Below are 24,471 nucleotides of genomic sequence, written 5' to 3' on the forward strand. Positions count from 1 at the left end.
CCCCCACCCCCCCCCCCCCCCACCCCCCCCCCCCCCCACCCCCCCCCCCCCCCACCCCCCCCCCCCCCCACCCCCCCCCCCCCCCACCCCCCCCCCCCCCCACCCCCCCCCCCCCCCACCCCCCCCCCCCCCCACCCCCCCCCCCCCCCACCCCCCCCCCCCCCCACCCCCCCCCCCCCCCACCCCCCCCCCCCCCCACCCCCCCCCCCCCCCACCCCCCCCCCCCCCCACCCCCCCCCCCCCCCACCCCCCCCCCCCCCCACCCCCCCCCCCCCCCACCCCCCCCCCCCCCCACCCCCCCCCCCCCCCACCCCCCCCCCCCCCCACCCCCCCCCCCCCCCACCCCCCCCCCCCCCCACCCCCCCCCCCCCCCACCCCCCCCCCCCCCCACCCCCCCCCCCCCCCACCCCCCCCCCCCCCCACCCCCCCCCCCCCCCACCCCCCCCCCCCCCCACCCCCCCCCCCCCCCACCCCCCCCCCCCCCCACCCCCCCCCCCCCCCACCCCCCCCCCCCCCCACCCCCCCCCCCCCCCACCCCCCCCCCCCCCCACCCCCCCCCCCCCCCACCCCCCCCCCCCCCCACCCCCCCCCCCCCCCACCCCCCCCCCCCCCCACCCCCCCCCCCCCCCACCCCCCCCCCCCCCCACCCCCCCCCCCCCCCACCCCCCCCCCCCCCCACCCCCCCCCCCCCCCACCCCCCCCCCCCCCCACCCCCCCCCCCCCCCACCCCCCCCCCCCCCCACCCCCCCCCCCCCCCACCCCCCCCCCCCCCCACCCCCCCCCCCCCCCACCCCCCCCCCCCCCCACCCCCCCCCCCCCCCACCCCCCCCCCCCCCCACCCCCCCCCCCCCCCACCCCCCCCCCCCCCCACCCCCCCCCCCCCCCACCCCCCCCCCCCCCCACCCCCCCCCCCCCCCACCCCCCCCCCCCCCCACCCCCCCCCCCCCCCACCCCCCCCCCCCCCCACCCCCCCCCCCCCCCACCCCCCCCCCCCCCCACCCCCCCCCCCCCCCACCCCCCCCCCCCCCCACCCCCCCCCCCCCCCACCCCCCCCCCCCCCCACCCCCCCCCCCCCCCACCCCCCCCCCCCCCCACCCCCCCCCCCCCCCACCCCCCCCCCCCCCCACCCCCCCCCCCCCCCACCCCCCCCCCCCCCCACCCCCCCCCCCCCCCACCCCCCCCCCCCCCCACCCCCCCCCCCCCCCACCCCCCCCCCCCCCCACCCCCCCCCCCCCCCACCCCCCCCCCCCCCCACCCCCCCCCCCCCCCACCCCCCCCCCCCCCCACCCCCCCCCCCCCCCACCCCCCCCCCCCCCCACCCCCCCCCCCCCCCACCCCCCCCCCCCCCCACCCCCCCCCCCCCCCACCCCCCCCCCCCCCCACCCCCCCCCCCCCCCACCCCCCCCCCCCCCCACCCCCCCCCCCCCCCACCCCCCCCCCCCCCCACCCCCCCCCCCCCCCACCCCCCCCCCCCCCCACCCCCCCCCCCCCCCACCCCCCCACGGCTCTCCAGATGTTCGTGGACTACAATTCCCATCAGCCCCTGCCACTGGTGGGAATTGTAGTCCATGAACATCTGGAGAGCCGCAGGTTGCAGACCCCCTGGGCTGCTCCATTCTATCGCACTTCTGATCCTGGCAATTTATGGGCTGCTGAAGGGCTGCCAAGGCAACGTTGGGCCAGCATCTGGCAGGCGGGATCCTCAAGGAGCACGAAGGAGCCACGAGCAGACAGGGACGGCCTTGCGCACCTTTCCACTGTTTAGGTTCTGTGGCCCAGGAAAAGGACACGGATTTATTTCCATTCAATTAAATATTTTGTTCAGGAAGGTTTATGTTTAGATATTCTACTTAGATTACTGTAACTGGACGAGATCAAGATGATTCACGCCTCAGTATCCCCCGTTACTTTGCACGGGTGTGAAAATTTGACAGTAAAGAAAGTTGACTGGGAGAAAGTAGGTTCCTTTGAAATGTGGTTTTGGAGGAGAGCTTAACGGATCACCGTGGATCACCAACCAGACGAATCAGTGGGTTCTAGACCAGATCAAGCCAGAACTGTCCCTAGAACTGTGGTGGCGAACCTTTGGCACTCCAGATGCTATGGACTACAATTCCCATCAGCCCCTGCCAGCATGGCCAATTGTGACATGCTTTCAGTTCATAACCCTAGGTCAGTGGTGGTGAACCTTTGGCACTCCAGATGTTATGGACTACAATTCCCATCAGCCCCTGCCAATTGGCCATGCTGGCAGGGGCTGATGGGAATTGTAGTCTGTAACATCTGGAGTGTCAAAGGTTCGCCACCACTGCCCTAGAAGCTGAAATGACTAAACAGAGGCTGTCCTACTTTGGTCCCGTTACGTCACGAAGAGACGAGCGCCAGCGGAGAAGACAATCGTGCCAGAAAACATGGGAGGTCACACCAGCAGGGAGAGCGGCAGATGTGAGAGGGATCGGCTGTATAGAGCACAGGTGTCAAACTCGCGGCCCTCCAGATGTTCATGAACTACAATTCCCATCAGCCCTTGCCAGTATAGCCAATGCTCATGTTGGGAGGGACTGATGGGAATTGTAGTTCATGAACATCTGGAGGGCCGCGAGTTTGACACCCCTGGTATAGAGGAAGCCACAGCCCTCCGTTTGCGAGAAAGGCTGTTAACAAGAGGATGGGGGGGGGGGGGCGTTGATTCCCAGGATCGCCTCGAGTCAGAAGTGTTTTGATGGCACATAACAGAGGGGGAGAGAGAGAGAGAGATGGTTACTTTGCTTTCTTCCCCACTGAATAACCCAACTGATTTACAATGTCCATCAAATGTAAGAGGGGAGAAGGACCAGACAGGGTGGGGGCAGCAAAGGCTCCAAAGGGTGTCTTGCACCCCGGACCCTCTTGGGAAAGGAGAAGCCGGCTGACGGGGGGCGGGGGGGGGGGTAGACAAGAGCTTTTCCTCAGCCTGCTGCTGCTGCTGCTGCTGCTGCTGCTGCCTGTTCGGCCAAGTATCCTTGGCGCAGGCCTCAGCAGGCAGGTTTGCCTCTTAGTACCTGTCGTGTGGCCTGTTCCCATCTGGGCGTGCAGGTTGTCTGGGGGAGGGGCACAGGAGGAGGGAAGGGCGGAATCATGCCCTGTTACTCCCGTCAGTAATTGAGACTCCAGAACAGTTCAAGAGTGTAATTGGACTGGGTCAGGGTCCTCCAGAGCTAAAGGCCCCCGGCTCCTGCAGCTGCATTTATCTCCAACATTGTTCCCGCTTCCTCGGATGTCTCCCCTCCCACCTGTCCCCATAATAAAGTGAATAGCAGAAGAGTGAGGTGAGGTCAGCGAGCAGCAGTGTCCTTAAGTTTCAAGGGGAGGCTACAGACTCTGTCTGAAATCAAGGGGAGGCCGACTTCTACCTGATGTTGTGAACGAGCAGCTGATTAAAGCAGAAAGGACCATTAACAAGCACAGATAATAGCAAGCACAGGCGTGACCTTGGCGCCAGCCGGCCAATGGGAGAGGCCGGGCAGGTCAAGAGCTTTGAGCTCTGGATAGAGTTGCCAACTCTAGGTTGAGAAATTCCAGGAGGTTTGGGGATGGAGACTGGGGAAGACTGGGGGCCTGAGGAGCAGAGGGCCCTCACTGGGATATATAAGGCCATGAAGCCCCCCCCCCCCCCCAAGCAGCCATCTCCCCCCAGGGGAACCGTTTCCTGCAGTCCTGAGCTCAGTTGAAGTCCTGGGAGATCCCCAGGCTGTACCTGGAGGATGGCAACCTTAGCTCTGGCCCTCACAGCGGTCGGCGGAGTTGGCGGAGTTGGAGATCCGGAACCGCGACCTGCTGCTGCTCCAGAAGGGGAGCGTCTGTGCGGCCAAGAAAGTGCGCCCCACCAAAGCCACGCGGGCGGAGGCCTTTGAGCTGTACCTGCGGTTGTTCTACAAGCAGCAGCCCAAAGTGAAGGTGATGCTGAGGGCCGGGGGGGGGGGGGGAAGAAGGCTGTGCTGCCCTCCTGACAGGCTCTGCCTCCTGGGGGAAGGCTGGGCTGGGAGTCCGCTGGGCAAGAGGCACCCCACGATCCATCCCCTGCGGCTCAGCAGGGCACCGGCAGCAGCCTGGCTGTAGGGCAGACCTGGGCATTACACGGCCCGCGGGCCACATCCGGCCCGCCGGATGACCCTGACTGGCCCCCCTGCCGTGCTGGGGAGCGAGGCGTCTTTGAAAGCCCCGCAGAAGCCGGTTGCCTTGGCTGCCGGCTTCTGCGGGGCTTTCCAAAGCGCCTTGCCCCCCTGCCTTTTGGCCCAGCCCTCCGCAATATTTTCTGTTTCTTATGCGGCCCCATGGAAAAAATAATTGCCCACCCCAACTGTAGGGGGTCTGTTGCCTCCTGCTTCACTCCTGGCTGGGAAGGGACGTGTCCCTCTCAGCCTCAGAGGGCCCCCCTGTGGGGTCCCCTGCAGTCACTTTGGTGGTTTGCCTGGGAGGAGGTCCTCCGGCCATCCTTCCCTCTGATGCCACCCCACCTCCCACCCCGCAGCAGCTCCTGCAGCCTGGCCTTCCCCACCCCTCCCAGGAGGATCACGACCGACCAGGGTTTGCGCAGCCCGTGGTGCCCTCCCCCCTCACCCACACGCTCGCGCTCCCATTCATTCACGGCATCTGTTCTTGACCAGCGAAGCCCTCGGCATTCCCTCCCCACCACGCCAGCAAGCGCCCCTCTGCGCTGCCCTGGACGGCTTCCCTTCCCTTCCCCTGATGGCTGAATGGCTTTTGGCCCATGGCTGAACTGTGGCCTCCCTTCTCCCCCCCCCACCCTTGGTCTCCCCGCACAGATCCCCGAGGAAGACTTCTTCGATGCCGACGAGGTGCTGGAGGCCATCGGCCGTTGCGGGTCCATCTCGGAGTTGTATGGCCCCAACCCCTCCAACATGTTCCTGGGCGCTTTCCCTCAGCTGGCCTCTCTGAAAGCCGCCAGTGAGCAGCTCAAGGTGATGGAAATGACTCCCCCCCCCCCCCGCTCCAGAATCCCCCCCAGCCAGCCCCCTCCATTTCCTTGGCCGAGCTGCTGGTCCATTCACCAGGGGCTTCTTGGGAGCAACTAGGACCACCCAGCTGCGACCACCAGACCCACAAAGCCCCTTTCTGCTGCCCCACCCAGCAGCTCCCAAGCCAAGGCAAGCCAAGCCATTCCAGCTAGGAGAGAGCCCAGCGGGCAAAAGGGTGGGGCTGAGAGCGGAGCCAGCAGGCTGGTCCCAACAGGGAGTCGGGAAAAGGGACCCAAACCCCTTTGCTGCACTCAGTTGCTGGAGCCAGAGGAAGTCTCCACTCCCTTTGGGAAAGAGGGGAGGGGCTCTGCTTGCCCATCCTCCTGTGGCAGGGAGTTCCAAAGGAACACCTGTCCTCCCTGCTGCAACCATTTTCCATGGAGGCCCACAGGTTTTTTTCCACCTGAGGTGAACAGCAATGATGCCCCCCCCCCCCAGCCTTCTTGTGGGAACCCCTCTGAAGAGGCCCTCGCAGGTGGAGTGTATAGGGCAGAGGCATACCTAGGCAAACTGGAGCCCTGGGCAAAACCTGATTTTGATGCCGCCCCCCCGCCCCCCCATGGGCAGCCACCCTATCCCACCGTGACCAAACAATGACTTTTTCCACCAGGTCATTTCAAAGTCACCATCACATTATAGAACATGCCCCAACTCACAAATCTGAACACAGCAATGGGCCATGCCGCACAGCAGAAAAAACTTTTTGAAAACATTTTCAAAATGCCTTCAAAATGTTTTATTACTGCTATGAAAACATTTTATGGTGTTGTATCCAGTCCCCCCAATTGGGGGAAACAGCATCACTTTCAATGTTATTTAAACTGGGGACCCCAGATTCCCCCTTTAAAATGGATTTAAAAGGAGAATCTGGGCTCCCTAGTTTAAACAAGTGATGCTGGAATCCACCACCAAACAGCATCACTTTCAATGTTATTTAAATTGGGGACTCCAGATTCTCCCTTTAAATCCATGCTGAAGGGGGTGAATTTAATAATAAAAAATAATAACCTTTATTAGGCATTGAGAGAATAAAAGAAAGAAAGAAAACAAGCATTGGCAGGAAGGGGGTAGATTTAAAAGGAAAATCTGGGGAAATGCCTGCTCTCAGGGGTGCAATTATTAAGATAGCAGCACCAACATTTCAGAGTATCTTCGTGAGATCCTACTGATGATACCACCCAGGTTTGGTGAAGTTTGGTTCGGGGGGTCCAAAGTTATGGACCCTCAAAGGTGTAGCCCCCATCTCCTATTAGCTCCCATTGGAAACAATGGGGGATGGGGGCACTCACTTTGGGAGTCCATAACTTTGGACTCCCTAAACCAAACCTCACCAAAACCGGCTCATATTGGGGCTTTCCCCACTCACCTTCTGCTGCGCGCTACTCCGGGAAAGTAGCGCGGGGTCCAGTGGTGCTCCCCACTTGCAAGGGCGGCAACCACGCAGCCGCCCTTCCGCTGCCGCTCTTGCACTACCTCAGCGGGCGTCATTCCTGGCGCTGAAGAAACGGCACCTTTTGATGACCACGGGGTCGTGGTCAACCCCGAGAGTGCACCAGGAATGACGTGCGCTGAGGGGGCGCGAGAGCGGCGCGCAGCAGAAGGTGAGTGGGGAAAACCCCATTATCAGGAGAGTCTCCCAAAACATCCCTGAAATGTTGGTGCTGCTAGCCTAAATCTGCGCCCCCTGCAGGCCAAAAACGGAAAAACACTGAAAATACAAAATCCCCCACAAACGAACCTGCAATTTTGTCGCCCACCACAAGGTGGCGCCCTGGGCAGCTGCCCACGTTGCCCAATGGGAGGACTGCCTCTGGTATAGGGCCTCAGGCTGCCAGCTGTTCATTGGGAAAGTCCTGGAGAATTGGGGGGGAGTGGAGCGTGGGAGGGCAGGGATTGGGAGGGGGAAGGACCTCAGTGGGGTACAGGGCCGCACCCTCCACCCTCCAGAACAGCCATTTTCACAGGGGAACAAATCTCTGTTGTTCCTGGAGTTCTCCAGGCCACACCTGGAGGCTGGCAACCCTTGGCGTTGGCCCCACCTGGGTTTGCAAGTGTGCCAATCCTTGGGACAAGATCCCTCCTGTCCCCCCTTTGCCCGCAGGATGCCGGCTCCTCCGTGGGCAAGGGCCTGGTCGTTTCTTCCACCACCATTTCAGCCACCCCCCTGCCTGGGGGCCGAGAGGCTTCCCTGCAGCTAGTCCAAGGGGAAAAGAAGACGAGCATCCAGGTGGGGAGCTGCAGCCACCTGCGCGGGGGGTGGGGGTGGGGGTTTCTGAGCCAAGAAGGGGGGGGCAGCCGTGGGCAGTTCTCAGACCGCCCCCCTGGTCTCTCAGGCAGAGGCTGCGTGGTTGAAGCCAGCTCCAGCAGCGCCATCCCTCCCGGAGACCCAGGAGTCCCTCCTGCTGCTCCAGGGCCTCGTCCCCTTGGCTGCCTCCCCAGAGGCCCTGGCATCTTCTGAGAAGGAAGCCCCGAGATCGCCAGCCTCCTCCTCCGCCACAGCGCCTTCTTCGGAAGAGCGTTTCCTTGAGACCTGGCAGAAGGTGCGTGAGAAGCATCCCCTCAAGTGGGGGGGGGGCGGGGGGGGGGCGAGACATCAGAGCTCTCCGGAGCAGACAGTGTGTGTGTGTGTGTGTGTGTGTTCTCTCTCCCTCTCTTATGCACACACACCCTCCCTTTCTTTGGCCATCAAGTCACAGCCGGCTGATGGCGCCCCCCGTTGGGTTTCCAAGGCAAGGCACCTGCAGAGGTGGTTTGCCATTGCCTGGCCCAGAGGTCCTTGCCGCACGCCCACCCAAGGACTCGCCGCCGGGTCTGACCCTGCTTCGCTTCAAAGAGGTGCGGAGGTGGGGCTGGTCTGGCCCGGCCAGGTGGAGGCGTTCCTGTCGCCGAAATGGCTGCCTGGACAGATCTTGTGGACCGGCCTCATCCTCTCACAGGGCTTTGCGCTTCTGCCCTGAGGGTTATCCACGGAAAGGCCAGAAGATGCGCCCTGCTGGATCAGGCCCCAGCGTCCGCCTGGCCCCGCTCCCCTGCCGTGCCTCGCAGGGTGTCCCCTTAGATAGGGCCCCCCTAGAGCAGCCTGTCTCTCTGCTGCTGCTGCTGCTGACCCAGGAGCCTCCAGTTCAGAAGGGGACGGCCTGCCTCTGGACACGGCTGACTTCCCCTCCACCGCTTCCCCTGACAGCCCCCTTTCAAAGCCTCCAGAGCTCAGAGCCCCCCACCCCACCCGTAATAACTGCAAGGCAGTACAGAAGGGAAATGGAGGCTGGCTTGTGGGGCGGGGGGCGGATCAGGCATTGCAGAAAGGCAGAGCAGGACAGAATGGGGGCCAGACTGGCTCAGAGGCCGCTCTGGCCTGCCGAAGCCTGGCTTGTGAAGGATGGGGAGGGGAGGGGAAGATTCCCAGAGGATCCCTGGAGCTCTTTCAAGGTCTGGGAAGGCTTTTCCGAGCGCTCGCCTCCTCTCTCTCCCCCCCTCCAGCGTCGGAGGCAGTCAAGTCTCCCCCCTGAGGACAAACCGGAGCCCCCCAAGCCACGCTCTTTGCCGGCCTCACTGGTTGCCAGTTCCATCCTGAGCGCCACCGTGGACGCTTCCAAGAGTGAGAAGGTAAAAGGCCACACGGGGTGGACGTGAGCTCAGTGGGACGCTGACGGTCACTCCCCAGGATACATTTCAAAGCGCAGGGCAGAGGCAGGAGTTTCCCAGGCAGGGGTGGGATCCAAAAATTTTAGTAACAGGTTCCCATGGTGGTGGGATTCAAACTGTGGCGTAGCGCCAATGGGGCTGGGTGGGGCACGACGGGGGCGTGGCCGGGCATTCCAGGGGTGGGGCATTCCTGGGCGGGGCCATGGCAAGGACGCAGCCGCTGCGCCGGTCCTTGGGCGGGAAACGAATGCACGCAGGCGCAGGCTGCCACGCACGCCGGCGCACCTCCTGCTAGACTGCTTCCAGTTCTGCGCGCTACTGCTGAGAGGAGGGGCGTAACGAAGGCAAAAATCACGTGGCAAAATCACCCATTAGTAACCCCCTCTCGGCACACACAAATAATTAGTAACCTGCTCTCGGGAACCTGTGAGAACCTGCTGGATCCCACCTCTGGTCCCAGGGATGTGGCAGCCCGGATCGGCTGGTTTCCCAGCAGGTGCCATCTGTGCAACTCAGGTGGTTTTGTCTTGTTGATGTGCCACAACTTTGCCCCGCTCAGAGTCTGGCGGGACTGCGGCCTGGGGCGGGAGGGAGGGAGGGGATGACGGAGGGGCCAACATGCTGCTGCTGCTGCTGCTGCTGCTGCTTCTTGGGAAACTTACCTGCCAGGAGACGTTGCCAGCCAGCAGGGCTGGTTTCCTTCCATGCCCTTTTTGTCCCAGCATATGCTGCTCACAGTGGCAGAGGGCTCCGGGCGCGTGGCATGGCAGGGCACGGGTTGGGCGCATGTGCTGCTGAAGGAATAAAGCCCACGGGAGCCCTTTTGGTGTAAGGAGCTCCGTGTAGGCAGGACGGGGAGGGGAGAGGCCGCCTTCTAAGCTAGCCTGGCCAACTAGCCGGGTGGCCGGAGATGCAGGCAGCTTGGCCTTGCCTCGTGGCAGAAAGAGGGAGGGAGGAAGATTCCCTGAAGGTCGCAAACTGCAGAGCAGTAGGAAGGAGGAGGTGCCTCTGTCCAGACTCTCTGACTCTATGGCTGACGCGCAGGAGGGGAAATGGCGCCCGGGACAACTCCCACTGACCTTAGCTGGCGGGGGCCTGTCGCGGGCTGCCCCTCGGCCCGGACCCACCAGGCTGCTCCTTCACCCAGCCTCTGCCGACTGAAGGAGCAGCCTGGTGGGGTGGGGCCGAGGGGAGGGGTGTGGGGGGCGATTCTCTGTCCCCCGTGTGACGAGCTGGCATGCGCCCAGGGACACATGGCCCCACCCTGTCCACGTGAGTGCTCCGCCTCTGCTCTGTAGTCCTTCCCTGAGGTCTGAGGCCAAGAGACGGCTCCGGGTCCCACATATTCTGCCTCCCCCGACCAGAGTGGGGGGACCGAGGCCCGGAGTGCTGGCAGAAGATGAGAGTGAAGGAATGCACGCTCCGAGACCTTAGAGGATGCGCCCAACGACACGCTCTCCTCTTGTGGGGGCCTCAGACCCTCCGGACTCCTGCAAATGCAGAGCCCCTGAAGATGAACAGGCTGTGCCCCCTGCCTCATTTCAGTGGAGCTGCCGGGTGCTTGTCTCAAGAAGCCCCCCTGCCCATTGTTTTCATGTTTTGGGGTTTTTTCCTCATCCGTCATGAGGGCTAGAAACTTGTTTTTCCATCAAAAAAGAACCGCCCAGCCCTGCCCAGTTGCAGAAGGAGCAGCAGCGCCCCGCTTGTGCCTGGTGAAGAGAGCTCCGCTCTTGGAGGCGTCCGCCCTGGAAGTCTTGAGGGTCTCTCGGGGGCTCCGGGACTGGGATCTAATAATGGTTCCCAGCTCTGTGGCACGGGCCATGCGTTGTTGGGAGAACCACACCTGGTGCGTGTGTTTCCCTTGCAAAAGTAGCAGAGCGGCACAGAGGCTGAACACAGGGACGCTTACCTGAGCACAAACGCGTGGCTGAGCTGGCTAGAGAGAACTTCAGACACAAAAGAAAGTCAGAGTCGTTTGTAGTTTCTAATCTAATGAAAAGAGTATTTATCAGTGAACTCCATTCCGGATAGAAAGGTGGAGAAATAGGTTCACTATCTAGTGTAGTCTAATCTAGCTGGATGGAGGTGGATGCGTAGGAGACACATCCTCTCCCTAGGCATGGTGAAGGTAAGATGGAGAGGGTCGGAGAAGAAGGCGGAAGCAAGGGAGGAAGTCCCTAAGAGTATCGTATCAAAGGGATAGAGTCATCATGATGGAGTAAAGGTGACAAATTCCTAAGTCCCTATCTAGCCACTAGCTCACTAGTAAAAAAACCCTCAGTAGGATGAGGCAGGAAACAGCATAAAGTCCCTTTCTTCCAACATGCATGAGGCATAGAGGGTGGGAGTAGGGACCCCTCTTGGCCCCGTGGTGTTTATCGGTGGCTGGCAGGGGGGGGGGCAAGGCCATGAGGCACAGAAGGCGGAGTCTCTGGGGAGGTGGCAGCTGGGCTTTAAGGCCACCTCTGTTGTGTCTAGAGCCTCAGCCGTGAGGAGCCGGCGCTGTCCAAGGCGAGCCGAGAGACTCACAAGCACAGCAAGTCCTCTTTACACTCAAGGAGCCAGATCTCCTCTGAGGTCGTCAAGGGTTTCTTTCCCCAGCCATCACTCAGCAGGGACAAAACCCAGTCGCAGACGGTAAGTGCTGGCCGCACCAGCGTCCGGGCAGCGCTCCCTCTTGCTTCTTTGTTTACCTCACTCATCTTCCTACTTTCCTCCTCGGTGGGGGCCCAAAGCGGCTGGCTGCGTCCCCCCCTCCTTTACTGTGTCCTCACAAGGTTGCAGGATAGATGGAGAAAGGATGAGGTTACCCGGCAAGCTGCCAGGTTGAGTGGAAATTCGAACCCAGGTCTCCCAGATTCTAGCCAGACACTCTAACCACCTACCATGGCCGGCGGGCTCATGTGCCCTTGAAAAGGGAAGTGGGGGGAGCAGCAGTGGCTAAGAGCAGGTGCACTCTAATCTGGAGAACCGGGTTTGATTCCCCGCTCTGCCGCTTGAGCTGTGGAGGCTTAGCCGGTGAACCAGTTTAGCTTGTGCACTCCAACCCATGCCAGCTGGGTGACCTTGGGCTAGTCACAGTTCTTTGGAGCTCTCTCAGCCCCACCCACCTCACAGGGTGTTTGTTGTGGGGGGGGGGGAAGGGAGATTGTCAGCCCCTTTGAGTCTCCTGCAGGAGAGAAAGGGGGGGGTATAAATCCAAACTCTTCTTCTTCTTCTTCTTCCTCTTCTCCTCCCCCCAAGTAAAGGCAGGGAGTCCAGGTAGTCGGGAGGGCCTCTTTCTAGTGCAGTGTGAGTTGGGGGGGGGGATATCTGAGCCTCTTTGCCTGCAAGGGATAAGTGGAGGGGGGGTGGTAGACAGGCTGATGCTCTGCCCTTCCCCTCTCTAGGCCTCCTGCTTGGGCCAGGTGGGCAACTATGGGGTCTCCTTTGCCCCCCCCATCGGATGGAGTCCCACTTCCCAAGCTCCCCAAAGGATTGAGAGACCAGAGCAGCTGTGGTCTCTGCCTGGGTACTCTGCTGGCACTCTGCACATGCCCAGGGGTTCTTCTGTCCTTATCAATGAACACAAAGTGCCTGGCTTTCCGTCCGTGGGAGGCGACATGCATGGTCCCCCACCCTCCCTCGAGTGAGTCCAGCTGTGCAGATCCCACCAGGTGCTGCTGCCACTGCTGGGCCGACGACGTTCACCTGCACTGAACTCCTCACACGCTGCCCTGGACCACCCGAGGATCCGGCCCTGGCTGGGGTCTTCACTGTGCTCCTAAAAACTGGGGGGAGGATGGGGAGCGCCTGGAAAGCCCCCCCCCCGAAATTCAGAGAACTTCCTCCCCCTCCAGCCGAGACCTCACTGGACTGAAAGCCCCCTGCTCGCCCCTGGAGTCACATCAGATTGGGGGAGGGTGACTGCTGTACCCCCTCCCCCCACTTTGTGATTTGGGAGGCATGTCACTCAGAAGGGATGCTGTTTGGGGGGGGGGGCGCTCAGAGAGAAACGGCCCCATCTTTTCTGGCCCTGCTCCGCAACTGCAGGTGCTACAAGTGTGGCTACTCATGTGTGATCAGCTTGAGAAATGGCACCCATTGGTGTGTGTTTGGGGGTGGGGGGAGACAAACTCCATCAGTCCACGGCTGGGCACGGCACAGGCGGCCCTCTGCGTGGGGGGTGGGGTCTGTGTGCCTGGGGGGTCGGCTGCCTCCCTCCTGAGTTGTCCTTCTTTGCCAGGAGCCAACAGGCCCGCTGCTGCCCAAGCTGTCTTCTGGGTTCATCCCCAATTCGGTGGTTACTCAGCGGCTGCACATCGCAGAACTTCCCTCCAGTGCGGAGGCGCTCGAGAGGGTGAGGGAGGCCCAGGAGGTAAGAAGACATCTGCAGAGCTCTGCAGCACCTTCAGGGCAGGAGGTTCCGAGGCCTCAGGACCGCTGGGACCCTCCCGCCGGCTTCCTCTCGGCTTCACAACATTGTTCCTTGCTTCCCACGCTGGGTTTCCCAGTCAAAAAACTGTGGGGCTTCTGTGGCAGGAACAGTGGCCCGGAAGGTCCTCAAACAGCCGTCCTGCCGCTGCCCCGCTGGCAACTGGACCTCTGGAGAGCCCCAAGAGCGGTCAGAGTGTGCAGGATCCCTTGTGACCCACCTGAGCGCAGGGTTGGGGGGGGGCACACACCAGAGCCCAGCAATCCACCCCCCCCAGCCCTTTTCTGCAGAGGAACAGACCTATGTAGTCCGGGGGCCAGAAGTCATTCCAGGGCCCACACGGAGGTTGGCAGTCCAGACAGGAGGGCAGAGGGGGGCCGCTTGTGCCAGCTGCCACTGGGTGATGTGAAAACCATCTAGTCGCAGGGGTGGCCAACCTATGGTGCTCCAGATGTTCATGGACTACAATTCCCATCAGCTCCTGCCAGTATGGCCATAGTGGCAGGGGCTGATGGGAACTGTAGTCCATGAACATCTGGAGTGCCACCCTGATCTAATGGAAACACACTTTTCCTCCGTGGCGACCGGGAGGGTGCGTGCCACGCCCTCCCCTGGCACCGACCGCTGCCAGCCCTGCTTGGCTTCAGCCCGACGTGCTTGTGAGGTTGTGGGTCGGGGCTAGCAGGCCCTGCTACGGCCACCATGTGTATTGGGCACCTGCAATGCAGCCCCAAACCTTCTGCCTTCCCTAGGAGCCGCAGAGAGGCAGCTCGGTCAAGACGGCCGTTCAGGATCAACAGCCTGGGACAGAACCATCGACTGAGAAACTGATCCACCTTTCCTGGTCTGGCACGGTGGAGGTAATTTCCGGGGGGATTTGGCTGGTCCGAGTCCGGCCTGCAGGCGAATGCCCGGGAGCTGCCCTGGTTAGTGAACATGAATGCATGAAGGTGCCTGATTGGCCATCCGACCCTGCGGTCCATCGGGGCCACTGCTGCCCACCCAGACATGGATGTCTCCCCCAGGGGGCTTTCACATCACCCACCGGGGACTGAACCCAGGACGTTCGGCACGCCAGGCGGATGCTCCGCTGCTGCTCTGCCCATGTGACGCAGCGGTGGGAGTGCTGTTCTGGGCCTGGGGGGGGGGACGGGACACAGTTTCAAAACCTCATGGAAGCCATGCTGCCTTGGGCCGCTCATCCACGCTTGGCCTGGGAGAGCCACGTATAATGCCCTGGGCTTCATGTGCAGCCATGCATGGCTACGGTTCCTTCTCTCTCCGTGGAAAGGCCACACTGCAAGGATCCAGAGGCAGTGGGGGCTGTATCACCAGCCCCCCCCCCCAGTAATTCCTTTTCGGCCTGGCCATTTCTTGCAGAGCGCCACCAGTGTTTTCCTGACTCAGCTGAGTGAATCTCAGTATTCACTAACTGAGGCAAAGACAGAGGAAGATATTTCAGCCTTTTATTCGTGCTTCAAGGATGCCGACTGGTTCAAGCAGCTTTTTCCCAAGGTGAGAAGTGGCACGCACCTGCTGGCCAGGTGACTCGGGGGCTCAGGGGACTTCCTGGTGTCAGGTGGAGAAGAAAATAGGAGAGGTGACGGAAGCAGATGAAGTTCTGATCCTGGGAGACTTCCGCTACCCTCACATTGATGGGGGTGAACGTGCGCTTGAGTCGTGCTGCAGAAATGACCGGGCTCTGGAGCAGTTGGTCTCCGAGACAACCACCGGGGTCTCCGGACTTGGTTCCGAGTGGGCTCAAGACCTGGTAAGAGATGTAAAGACCGTCGAAGGCTTTCATGGCTGGAATCACTGGGGTGTTGTGGGTTTTCCAGGCTGTCTGGCCGTGTTCCAGTAGCCTTTTCTCCTGATGTTTCGCCTGCATCTGTGGGTGGCAAAACGTCAGGAGAAAATTGTACTGGCACATGGCCATACCACCTGGAAAACCCACAACACCCTAGTTGTAAAGATTGTTGCGCCAATTGGGAACCATGACCACAGTGCTATTATTCAGTGCTCACGTCAATGGAAAGTTGCCCCGAAAGTTCAAAACTGTTAACATTTGATTTCAAAAGAAGGGACTTTAGAAAAATGAAAGAAATATTTAAAAGGAATCTGAAAAGGAAACACAAGCGAGTCAAATCCCTAGAGGATGCGCTGGAGCTATTTAAACCACCCTAATAGAAGCCCAGGGAGAATTAACCTCTGGGTTAGGGAAGGTACTGTGAAGGGTAAAAGAATGTTGGCATGTTTAATGCGCCCGGCCAAGAAAGCCATAAAAGGCAAAAAGGCTTCTTTTAAAAAGTGAAAGGCCTGCCCTAATGAAGCGAACAGAAGGGAGTCCACGGTCTCTTCAATTCATAATTAGACATATGAAAAGATAATTTGAGGAACAGGCTGCTGAAAGCATCAAAACAAACAACAATAATTCCTGAAAATATATCCAGAACAGGAAACTGGCCAGAGAGGCAACTGTAATTAATGGAAATAGAGTTATGAGGCATGCAGAGGAGCGAAGTGAGCTGAGGGGAAATCAGTCTGGCTTCTGGAAAGGGAAGACCCCCCCTCTCACCAGCCTTTGGGAGTTCTTTGAGGAAGCGAACGACCTGGCAGCTGGGTAAACAGGAGGCACTGGGACTTCCAAAAGCCTCCTGGCAAGAGGGCTTCCCTAAAGACTCCTGGTGACACTTGAGCAGCCGTGAGAGGGCCCTCGTCTTCTGGATTAAATGTTGGTTAAGTGACAGAAGCAAAGGGGAGGACTGATTGGACCAGTGTTTCCCAACCTTTTCGAGGTCAGGGTACCCTTGACCTCACTCTTCATATCTCACGGTACCCCTGCCGCCACCCTCCACCGTCCCCTCCCATTGCCCCTGCTTGCCACACACCCCACCTTCCCCTCCCAGGGTGAAGGGAAGCACTGGGGGTGGGGGTGGCTGCTGACCTTGTGGCAGGCCCTGCCCCATGGGCCAGCTCCATGTCCTTGCTGCCGCTGGTGGGAGACACCACAAAAATGAGGGGGGGGCAGTAGTGTTGCCGCAGTACCCCTGGGACATGCTCACGGCACCCCAGGGTACCAGGGAACCCTGGTTGAGAATGGCTGGATTGGACACTTCTCAGAAGGGAGGAAAGAGAGCACCGGAGTCCCATAATAATCTGTACTGAGGCTGGTGCTATTTAATTTGTTGATAAGTGACCTGGAACTGGGGGTAAACAGGGTAGTGGCCAAGTTGGCAGATGACACAATTTTTTTAATGATGTAGAAAATCAAGGATGACCATGGAGAGTCATCCTTGGATCTCCACAAATCTCCACCGTGGATCTCTACAAATTGGGTGGACGGGTAACAGTGTGGCAAATAAAGTTCATTGCAAGTGTGCATGTAACGATGCACAAGACCAGCTTCATGTCCCTGCTTGCTGAGATCGAGAGGGGGAAAGTTCTTGGGGCCCTAGTGGACAGCAGCGAAAAAAGCAAACTCTCCGTTGGGGGATTAGTAGGAAAGGAACTGAACGGCCAATATTATGACGTATCGACTGGAGGCGCAGCCTCGTTTAGATGTGTGCAGTTGTGGTCTCTGAATGTCAGAAGGACATACAGAAAAGGGCAACCAAGATGCTTTGGAGGTTGGAGCATCTCTCCTATGAGGACAGGTTGAAAAGTCTGGGAGTTTTGCAGTCTAGAAAAGAGTTTTATAACATTTTGCACGGGGTGGGAAGAGCTGTCAGAGGCCGATTCCACGCAGCAAACGTATAAGGTAATTGAGTGAGCGGTGGGCAAGGTAATTGAGCGAGCAGTGGCGGCTCAGCTCCAGCGATTCCTGGATGACACAAACGTACTGGATCCCTTCCAGTCTGGCTTCCGCGCTGGTCATGGGACCGAGACGGTGCTGGTCACTGTTGTGGACGACCTCCGACTACACTTGGACAGAGGCGGTTCGGCGCTGTTGGTGTTGTTAGATCTCACTGCAGCGTTCGATATGGTAGACCACGACCTTTTGGTCCACCGCCTCGCTGGTATCGGGGTTCGAGATTCAGCCTTAAATTGGCTGATCTCGTTCCTCCGAGATCGGGGACAGCAGGTGGCATCGGGGGGTGAGATCTCCAAGCGTCGCCCCATTATGTATGGGGTGCCGCAAGGAGCGATACTCTCCCCGATGCTTTTTAATATCTACATGCACCCCCTGGCGAGTCTAGTTCGGAGTTTTGGGCTGCGGTGTCACCAATACGCTGATGACACCCAGCTCTTGTTCACAATGGAGGGCAGCCCGACCTCGGCCCCTGATGCTCTCCAGCGTTGTCTTGATGCTGTGGCTGGTTGGTTGAGTGCAAGTTGGCTGAAGTTGAATCCCACTAAGACGGAGGTCCTGTGGCTGGGCCGGGGGGAGTGTCCAGTGGCCTTTGGCCTGCCTACCCTTCTTGGCGAGACGTTAAAATTAACTTTGTCCGCCAAGAGCCTGGGGGTGACTCTGGATCCATCTCTATCATTGGTGGTCCAGGTCACCCAGACAGCCCAGGCAGCTTTTTACCATCTGCGGCAGGCACGGCAACTGGCCCCGTATCTCTCCCGTTCTGATCTGGCCACTGTGATCCATGCCACGGTCACCTCTAGATTAGACTACTGTAACTCGCTCTACGCGGGCTTACCTTTGGCCATGATCCGGAAACTGAAACTCGTACAGAATGCGGCAGCCAGACTCCTTTCCGGAGCAACAGCAAGGGACCGGATTACTCCGGTCCTATACCAACTGCACTGGCTGCCGATCGAGTACCGGGTCATGTTTAAAGTTTTGGTTTTGACCTTTAAAGCCATTCGCGGCCTTGGCCCTGCATATCTAAGGGACCGTCTCTCCCTATATCGCCCTTCTAGGCCCCTCCGTTCATCGGAGGCGGACCTACTGGTGATCCCTGGCCCCAAGGCGATCCGGCTGGCCTCTACAAGGGCCAGGGCTTTTACGGCTCTGGCCCCTACCTGGTGGAACAGGCTTCCAGGTGAGATCAGGGCCCTGCGGGATTTACAAAGTTTCCACAGGGCCTGTAAAACGGACCTGTTCCGCCAGGCGTTTGGCCAGCCGGGATGATATCAACTGCAATAAAAAGCAAACATCTGGCCTCCCGTGGGTTCATAAAAGGGGGAATAGAATAGCTGAAGCCATCTCTAGTTTAATATTTTATGTATTTTAATTAACTTATATATATGATGTTTTAAATTTTAATTTTGTTGGAAACCGCCCTGAGCCTTCGGGGAGGGCGGTATACAAATACAATAAATAAATAAATAAATAAATAAATAAATAAATAAATAAATAAATAAATAAAACAGGCTGCGGTCGTTAGAAAGGAGCCTGGTTTCCCTTTCCCCATTCACACGCGTGTTGTGCAGGCAGCGATTGGAGCCCACAGAAACAATCCAGGTTGCTTTTCACGCCTTCACATGCAGACCCTTCACTCTTTGTAAACATTTCCTGCAACACATGCATAGCTGCTCAGGCATACAGAAACGAACCCCCACAGTCATGCCGATTGTCCCGCAATACGATTGGTGGCACTTGCGTGGCTGCGCATGTCCAACTTGAAAAGAAAAGAAAAAGGGACCTCCCTGAACTACCCTGTTTCCCCGAATATAAGGCATCCCCCGAAAGTAAGACGTAGCAAAGTTTTTGTTTGGAAGCATGCCCGACGAACGGAACACAGAAAAATAAGACATCCCCTGAACATAAGACATAGCGCATCTCTGGGAGCAAACATTAATATAAGACACTGTCTTATTTTCGGGGAAACACGGTAGCAGGGCAATGGCAGGCAGGTTCTCCCTGGCTGTGGACGGCTTGACCAAAAGGAGGGAAATGAAGCGCCGCCTGCCTGCCTGCCTGCCTGCCTGCCTGCCTGCCTGCCTGCCTGCCTGGCCGTTTGTGCAGGAGCAGCTCCAACCTGGGACTGTGCGAAAGGATTGCTGATTTTGCGATTTTCGAAAATCCCGGGTTGAGGGAAATAAAACGGGGCAGACTCGTTTGGGGGACGGGACCTGCGCGAAGCCCCCCCATCCAGTGGTGTAGCGTCAGTAGTGGAGCGAGGGGGAACTGCGCTTGGGGCATGTGTGCGCCCCGCGCCCCTGTCACGCTCCTGTCTGTCCCTGCCACACCCCCACAGGGGCACGTGCCCAACGTGTTGCATCCACCTCCCCCTTGGCACTATGCAGTGGCAAAGCACCACGGGGGAGAAGGGGTGCTCGACGCACCAGTGCACGCTTGCCCCGGGTGCAGTTTCCCCTCGTTCTGGCCCTGCCTCTCCCCCCCCCCTGCAAATGGCGTCCTACACCCATGATACGTGCCCTGTTGTGGACTCCACCCAAGAGAGCTGTTTCTTCCTCTCCCAGAATGCTAGAGGGTGGGGGCTCCCAGTGTAGCTGCTGGGCAGTCGATTCAGGGTGGACCACAGGGAATGCTTCTTCCCACAATGACTGAGATGTGGGATTTGTGGCCAGAGGATGTAGTGGTGGCATAAAGGCAGATTAATGGAGGGCAGGTGCGGCAGTGAATGCTCGCCATGGGGCCTCGAGGGCTCTCTCTCCAGGTAAGGAGGAAGAGGGAGGCCCACCCCCCTGCTGAGCTACTTCTCTTCCCTCTGGCCAGCGCTGCCCCCCTGGAATGGGCCAGATCGAGTTCTTGGCCAGGCTCCTGGCAGCCATGCCCACGGCCGACTTCGGCACCAAAACCCAGCTGCTGGAGGCCATCCTGAGCCTGGAGGAGGCCCTGGGGCCGGACATGAGGGACATGGTCTTCAGCACCCTGATTGGCCTTCTGAACATGAAGAACGGAGCTCCCTCCATGCAGGTGGGGGCTGTTCCTGCTACTGGGGAGGGGGCCTGTCTTTCCCGCACTTATGCAAATCCTGGCTTCTATTGTGTTCATGGCGGGGCTAGGAGCTTTAAGCTCCGGTGTGGGTCAGAGCTTGGAGGGCCGTTCTTTGCACAGCTGGTGTGGTGGCGGTGGCTGGGCACGGTCCTTGGGGCCTCCTGGAGAAGGCCTTCAGCATCCTTGTGGCCAGACCCCCAGGGCTCTGGCTGGAAGGGAAGCTCTCCTCTGGCCGGGCTGACTTGCCGGTGGACGGAGGCCGGCCCTTTCGACTGCAGCAGGTGAACGGGCTCTGCCTTCTGGTCTCCCCCTAGGAAGAGTCGGAGCAGAGGTTCATCCTGGCTGCGCTGCGTGCCCTCCTGATCCTGGACAAGGACAGCAGGGACCTGATGGTGGAGCTGATGAGCTACTACCTGCAGGCTCCACCTTTGTCCAGGTGAGAAGCTGCCTGGGGCAACAGGCCTCCTTCCTGGGCGGAGTCCACAGTCGGCTTGGATCTGAGGGGGGAAAAGGAGACCGGCTAAAGAAGAAGATGCTGAGAATGCTGCCCCACCCCCAATCCCTCTGTTCCTCTCAGGTTTGCGATTGAGGGCCTGATGGAAGAGGTGGGCGTGCTGGATCCACACCGCTATTTCTATGAAGAGATGGACTCCTGGCAGGTGGAGGAAGGCAGCCCCAAAGAGGAGGTGCGGAAGGTCTGCTCTCTCTGGCTGGAAGGAGCCATGCAGGAGTTCCAGGTGGGTCGGTCACAGCCCTGGTGGGAAGGAGGCAGCTCCCCCCAAGCCCCCGACCACACAAGGCTGCCTTCCGGGACAGGCGCTTGCTTCGTTTTCCGTTTCTTCAACCAGTGGCCCTGGGTGGCCAAATCTGTGGCTTGGGGTTCTCTCTCCGCAGAAGAGCATCCCTCACTGCCGCCGCAACCAAGGAAGCTCTCTTGCTTTCTCCTGTGCTTCTCAGCCATGGAGGCAGCCTTTCCCCACATTTCAACAGCAACGAGGATGATTGAGGGACTGGAGCACCTTCCTTAAGAGGAGAGGCTGCAGCGTTTGGGACTCTTTAGTTTGGAGAGGAGACGTCTGAGGGGGGATAGAAGTCCATAAAATTATTCATGGGGTAGAAAATGTTGACAGAGAGAAATTGTTCTCTCTTTCTCACAATACTAGAACCAGGGGGCATCCATTGAAAATGCTGGGGGGAAGAATTAGGACTAATAAAAGGAAACACTTCTTCATGCAACGTGTGATTGGTGTTTGGAATATGCTGTCACAGGAGGTGGTGATGGCCACTCACCTGGATAGCTTTAAAGGGGGCTTGGACAGATTTATGGAGGAGAAGTCGATCTCTGGCTACCAATCTTGATCCTCCTTGATCTGAGATTGCAAATGCCTCAACAGACCAGGTGATCGGGAGCAACAGCCGCAGAAGGCCATTGCGTTCACATCCTGCATGTGATCTCCCAATGGCACCCGGTGGGCCACTGCGAGTAGCAGAGAGCTGGACTAGATGGACTCTGGTCTGATCCAGCTGGCGTGTTCTTATGTTCTTATGTTCAGGCAGAAGCTCCTCTCCTGGCTCCAAGAAGTGGGGTCAGTTTTCAGGACAGAAAGAAAATGGCATCCAATGTAGGGAAACAAGATCAGCACTTGGTTGGTGAGGCTACTCTTGAGCAAGGAACGGCCGCATCCCAAGTGGACTGAGCTGTCATCCTTCACCGCTATCAGAAGCTGAGAGAAGCTTCTCCTAACAGACCCAACTGATTTGGCCAGCCACAAACTGCGCTACTGGGTGAGCCCAGAACCACCTCTGGTTTCCCAGCCGTCCGTCTCATCCTCTCAAGCCCAGACACTTGGGTTTAGTAGTGTTGGTTAATATATTACATACATAAAACCTTTATTAGGCATAATACCAATATAACAACCAGCATTATCCAGGCAAATGTTCCATACATAAAACCACCACAGGTATTATTCCAAAGTTCCTAAAAGGAACCTAGCTACAGAATTTAAAATCACAGAAGAAGAGTTGTTTAGTAGGAATGCAACCTTCCCAGCAACAGAGTATTCCTTAAACTTAGCAGGAAGCAGAGTCAAAAGCCTGGTCCTAGCTTCTTCATATTTGAGGCAGTTAAGCATTATATGTTCCATGGATTGCACCACTATAGTACAGTGGGGGCATTTCCACTCTTGCGAGTCAATTTTAAGAAACCTCCCTTGGAGTACAGAACAAGGGAAGGAATTACAACGAGCCCTTGTGTAGCCCAGACACTTTCTGTTCCCGGAACCCCCAAGACAACCTTGTTCACCAGGTGGCATCTCTGGGGCGCCTCCAGAAACTCAGTCTGGCTCAGATCAGATGGGATTTCAGTAATGCAGGTACTATAAACAGGCTGTGAAGGGAAATGGAGCTAAATTGACGCTCCCTTTTTTCTCCCAGCCTCCCCTGACTCTGGAGTAATGTTGGCCCCAGTCCAACAACTAGTGAGGCCAACATCTGAGACTGCAGGAGGCCAGCTTGAGTCTCTGCTGCTGCTGCTGCTGGTGTAACCTCTATCTGTGGGTTCTGTGGGGCAGAACTTGGAATGAGTTTGCAACAACAAATTTTAAAAACAAAATGGTTTACTTTCTTAACATATAACATCAACATTTAACATCCCACTTCAAGGTCCTGTTCAGGTTGCATTTTCAAGTCCTTATATTTGCAGTCTACTGATACTGCCAAGTCCAATTCTTCTTTGCAAGTGGGTTGGCTCCTGAAGACTCCAAGGGCTGGGTGAACAGGATTCAACATGATGAAGGTTTCCAGGAGAACTCTCACCCATTACAAACATAAAAAAACCTTAACAAGGTGTTAAAGGCCTATACCCGTGGTGGCAAACCTTTGGCACTCCAGATGTTATGGACTACAATTCCCACCAGCCCCTGCCAGCATGGCCAATTGGCACTCCAATTGGAGTGCCAAAGGTTCACCACCACTGGCCTATACAAACCAAGGTCCGAGTCTGGTAGCCTCGTCTCCTCCAAACTACATGAGCTCTGCAGCCTTCTGCTGCTGCTTTGAGTCTCCACCCCTTTCTGGGTCAACCCATTCTGAGCATGGGGGTTACACTGGCAGGTGTCAGCTAGGGCTGCCAAAGGTCAGGGCGAGGTCAGGCAGTCTGAGATCAAATAGGCCAGGAATTCAAGCAGGTAGGCAGGCTAGGAACCAAGGCGTGGAGCAGGGAACCAGGTGCATGGAGCTTCCCATTGAAACAGACTCCTTGCCCCCAGGGAGAGCCCAGCCCAAGGCAGGGTTTACACAGGATGGCTTGGAGTTACAAGGCCAAGATCCTGCAACAGCTCCGTCCTCCTTGGATGTTGCTGTTTCCAGCTCATAGAGCCTTTTGCCATACGAACTGCGATGCAGACACCTCTCCTTTTCACCCCTGAGCTGCTGTCTCCGCCTTTGTCTTCACTGCGCGGCTGGTTCATCTCTCATAAGAGCACAAGAAAGAGCCAGCTGGATCAGACCAGAGTCCATCAAGTCCAGCACTCTGCTACTCGCAGTGGCCCACCAGGTGCCTTTGGGAGCTCTTGGCTCATCTGAGGGTGCTGAGGGCTCTTCTAGCTGCACCACATTTGACTTGGCCTCCGCTGGAAGGGAACGGCTTGGCTCCGATACTTGCAAGATCCTCTGGAGGAGCCAGCCCGTGGTCTGTGGTGTCTTGTAGCTCTGCACCTGGTTCCTTGTCTCCCGAGAGCTGGCTCATGACAGCCTCCCCCATCCCACACCAACCCCCTGTCTTCAGCCAGCCAACCTGAAGAGAAGATCTGCCGTCGATGTGTCAGTCAGAAATCACATGTGGCCCCCAGGCCCTCTTTGGGGACCACGTTGGCAGACAGGTAGCCCTCTCCTGACCCCTGCAGCTTGTTCCTAGGGCTCAGCAGACAGCAGGAAAGATGGAAAACCCAAAGCAGCACAGTGTAACGAAAACCCCTCAGAAGAAAGCCCTATAAAAAGAGAGTGCAGCTGGGGCGGGGTGCTGACCCATCCAAGCCTCCCCCAGAGCGCCAGAACTCAGTCCAAGGGCCACACGGCACGGCCAGAGGTGGGATCCAGCAGGCTCTCACCAGTTCCCGAGAGGGGGTTACTAATTATTTGTTTGTGCCGAGAGGGGGTTACTAACTGGGTCCGCTTTTCCACCTCCACGCCCTCGCCTCCCCGAGAGGCATCCTGCCTTTGAACGTGAAGGCTCCATATAGCAATTGCGACTAATAATGTCACTCCCTGAACTGGGTTAATCCCTTTCAGGTACTGCAATTCATTGATTCTCAGCCTTCGTACCTTTTATCTCACCAGTCTCTCTCAAAGAACCTGTGTGTTTCACCATTGCTGTGTTCAGATTTGAGTTAGGGTATTTTCTATAATGTGATGATGATTTAGAAATGACCTGGTGCAAAAAAATTTTTTGGGGTCGTGGTGGGGTGGCTGCCCATGGGGGGGGGGGGCATCCAACTCAGGTTTTGCCCAGGGCTCAGGTTTGCCTAGGTACGCCTCTGCCCCCT

At 58.6% G+C, this 24,471-nt stretch overlaps 1 protein-coding gene across 1 annotated transcript in view; it reads left to right on the forward strand.

The window, feature by feature from the left end:
• WDR97 (WD repeat domain 97) overlaps positions 1 to 24,471 on the forward strand; it is a 50,919-nt gene that overhangs the window by 20,521 nt on the left and 5,927 nt on the right. The window contains exons 5-16 of the mRNA XM_048482679.1: positions 3,772 to 3,936; positions 4,806 to 4,961; positions 7,120 to 7,245; positions 7,352 to 7,558; positions 8,499 to 8,624; positions 11,142 to 11,300; positions 12,889 to 13,020; positions 13,830 to 13,937; positions 14,458 to 14,592; positions 19,709 to 19,909; positions 20,245 to 20,366; positions 20,508 to 20,667. Coding sequence (XP_048338636.1) covers positions 3,772 to 3,936; positions 4,806 to 4,961; positions 7,120 to 7,245; positions 7,352 to 7,558; positions 8,499 to 8,624; positions 11,142 to 11,300; positions 12,889 to 13,020; positions 13,830 to 13,937; positions 14,458 to 14,592; positions 19,709 to 19,909; positions 20,245 to 20,366; positions 20,508 to 20,667 — 1,797 coding nt within the window. The remainder of the gene's footprint in view (positions 1 to 3,771; positions 3,937 to 4,805; positions 4,962 to 7,119; positions 7,246 to 7,351; positions 7,559 to 8,498; positions 8,625 to 11,141; positions 11,301 to 12,888; positions 13,021 to 13,829; positions 13,938 to 14,457; positions 14,593 to 19,708; positions 19,910 to 20,244; positions 20,367 to 20,507; positions 20,668 to 24,471) is intronic.

Source organism: Sphaerodactylus townsendi, unplaced genomic scaffold, assembly GCF_021028975.2.
Source record: "Sphaerodactylus townsendi isolate TG3544 unplaced genomic scaffold, MPM_Stown_v2.3 scaffold_19, whole genome shotgun sequence".
Lineage (NCBI taxonomy): Eukaryota > Metazoa > Chordata > Lepidosauria > Squamata > Sphaerodactylidae > Sphaerodactylus > Sphaerodactylus townsendi.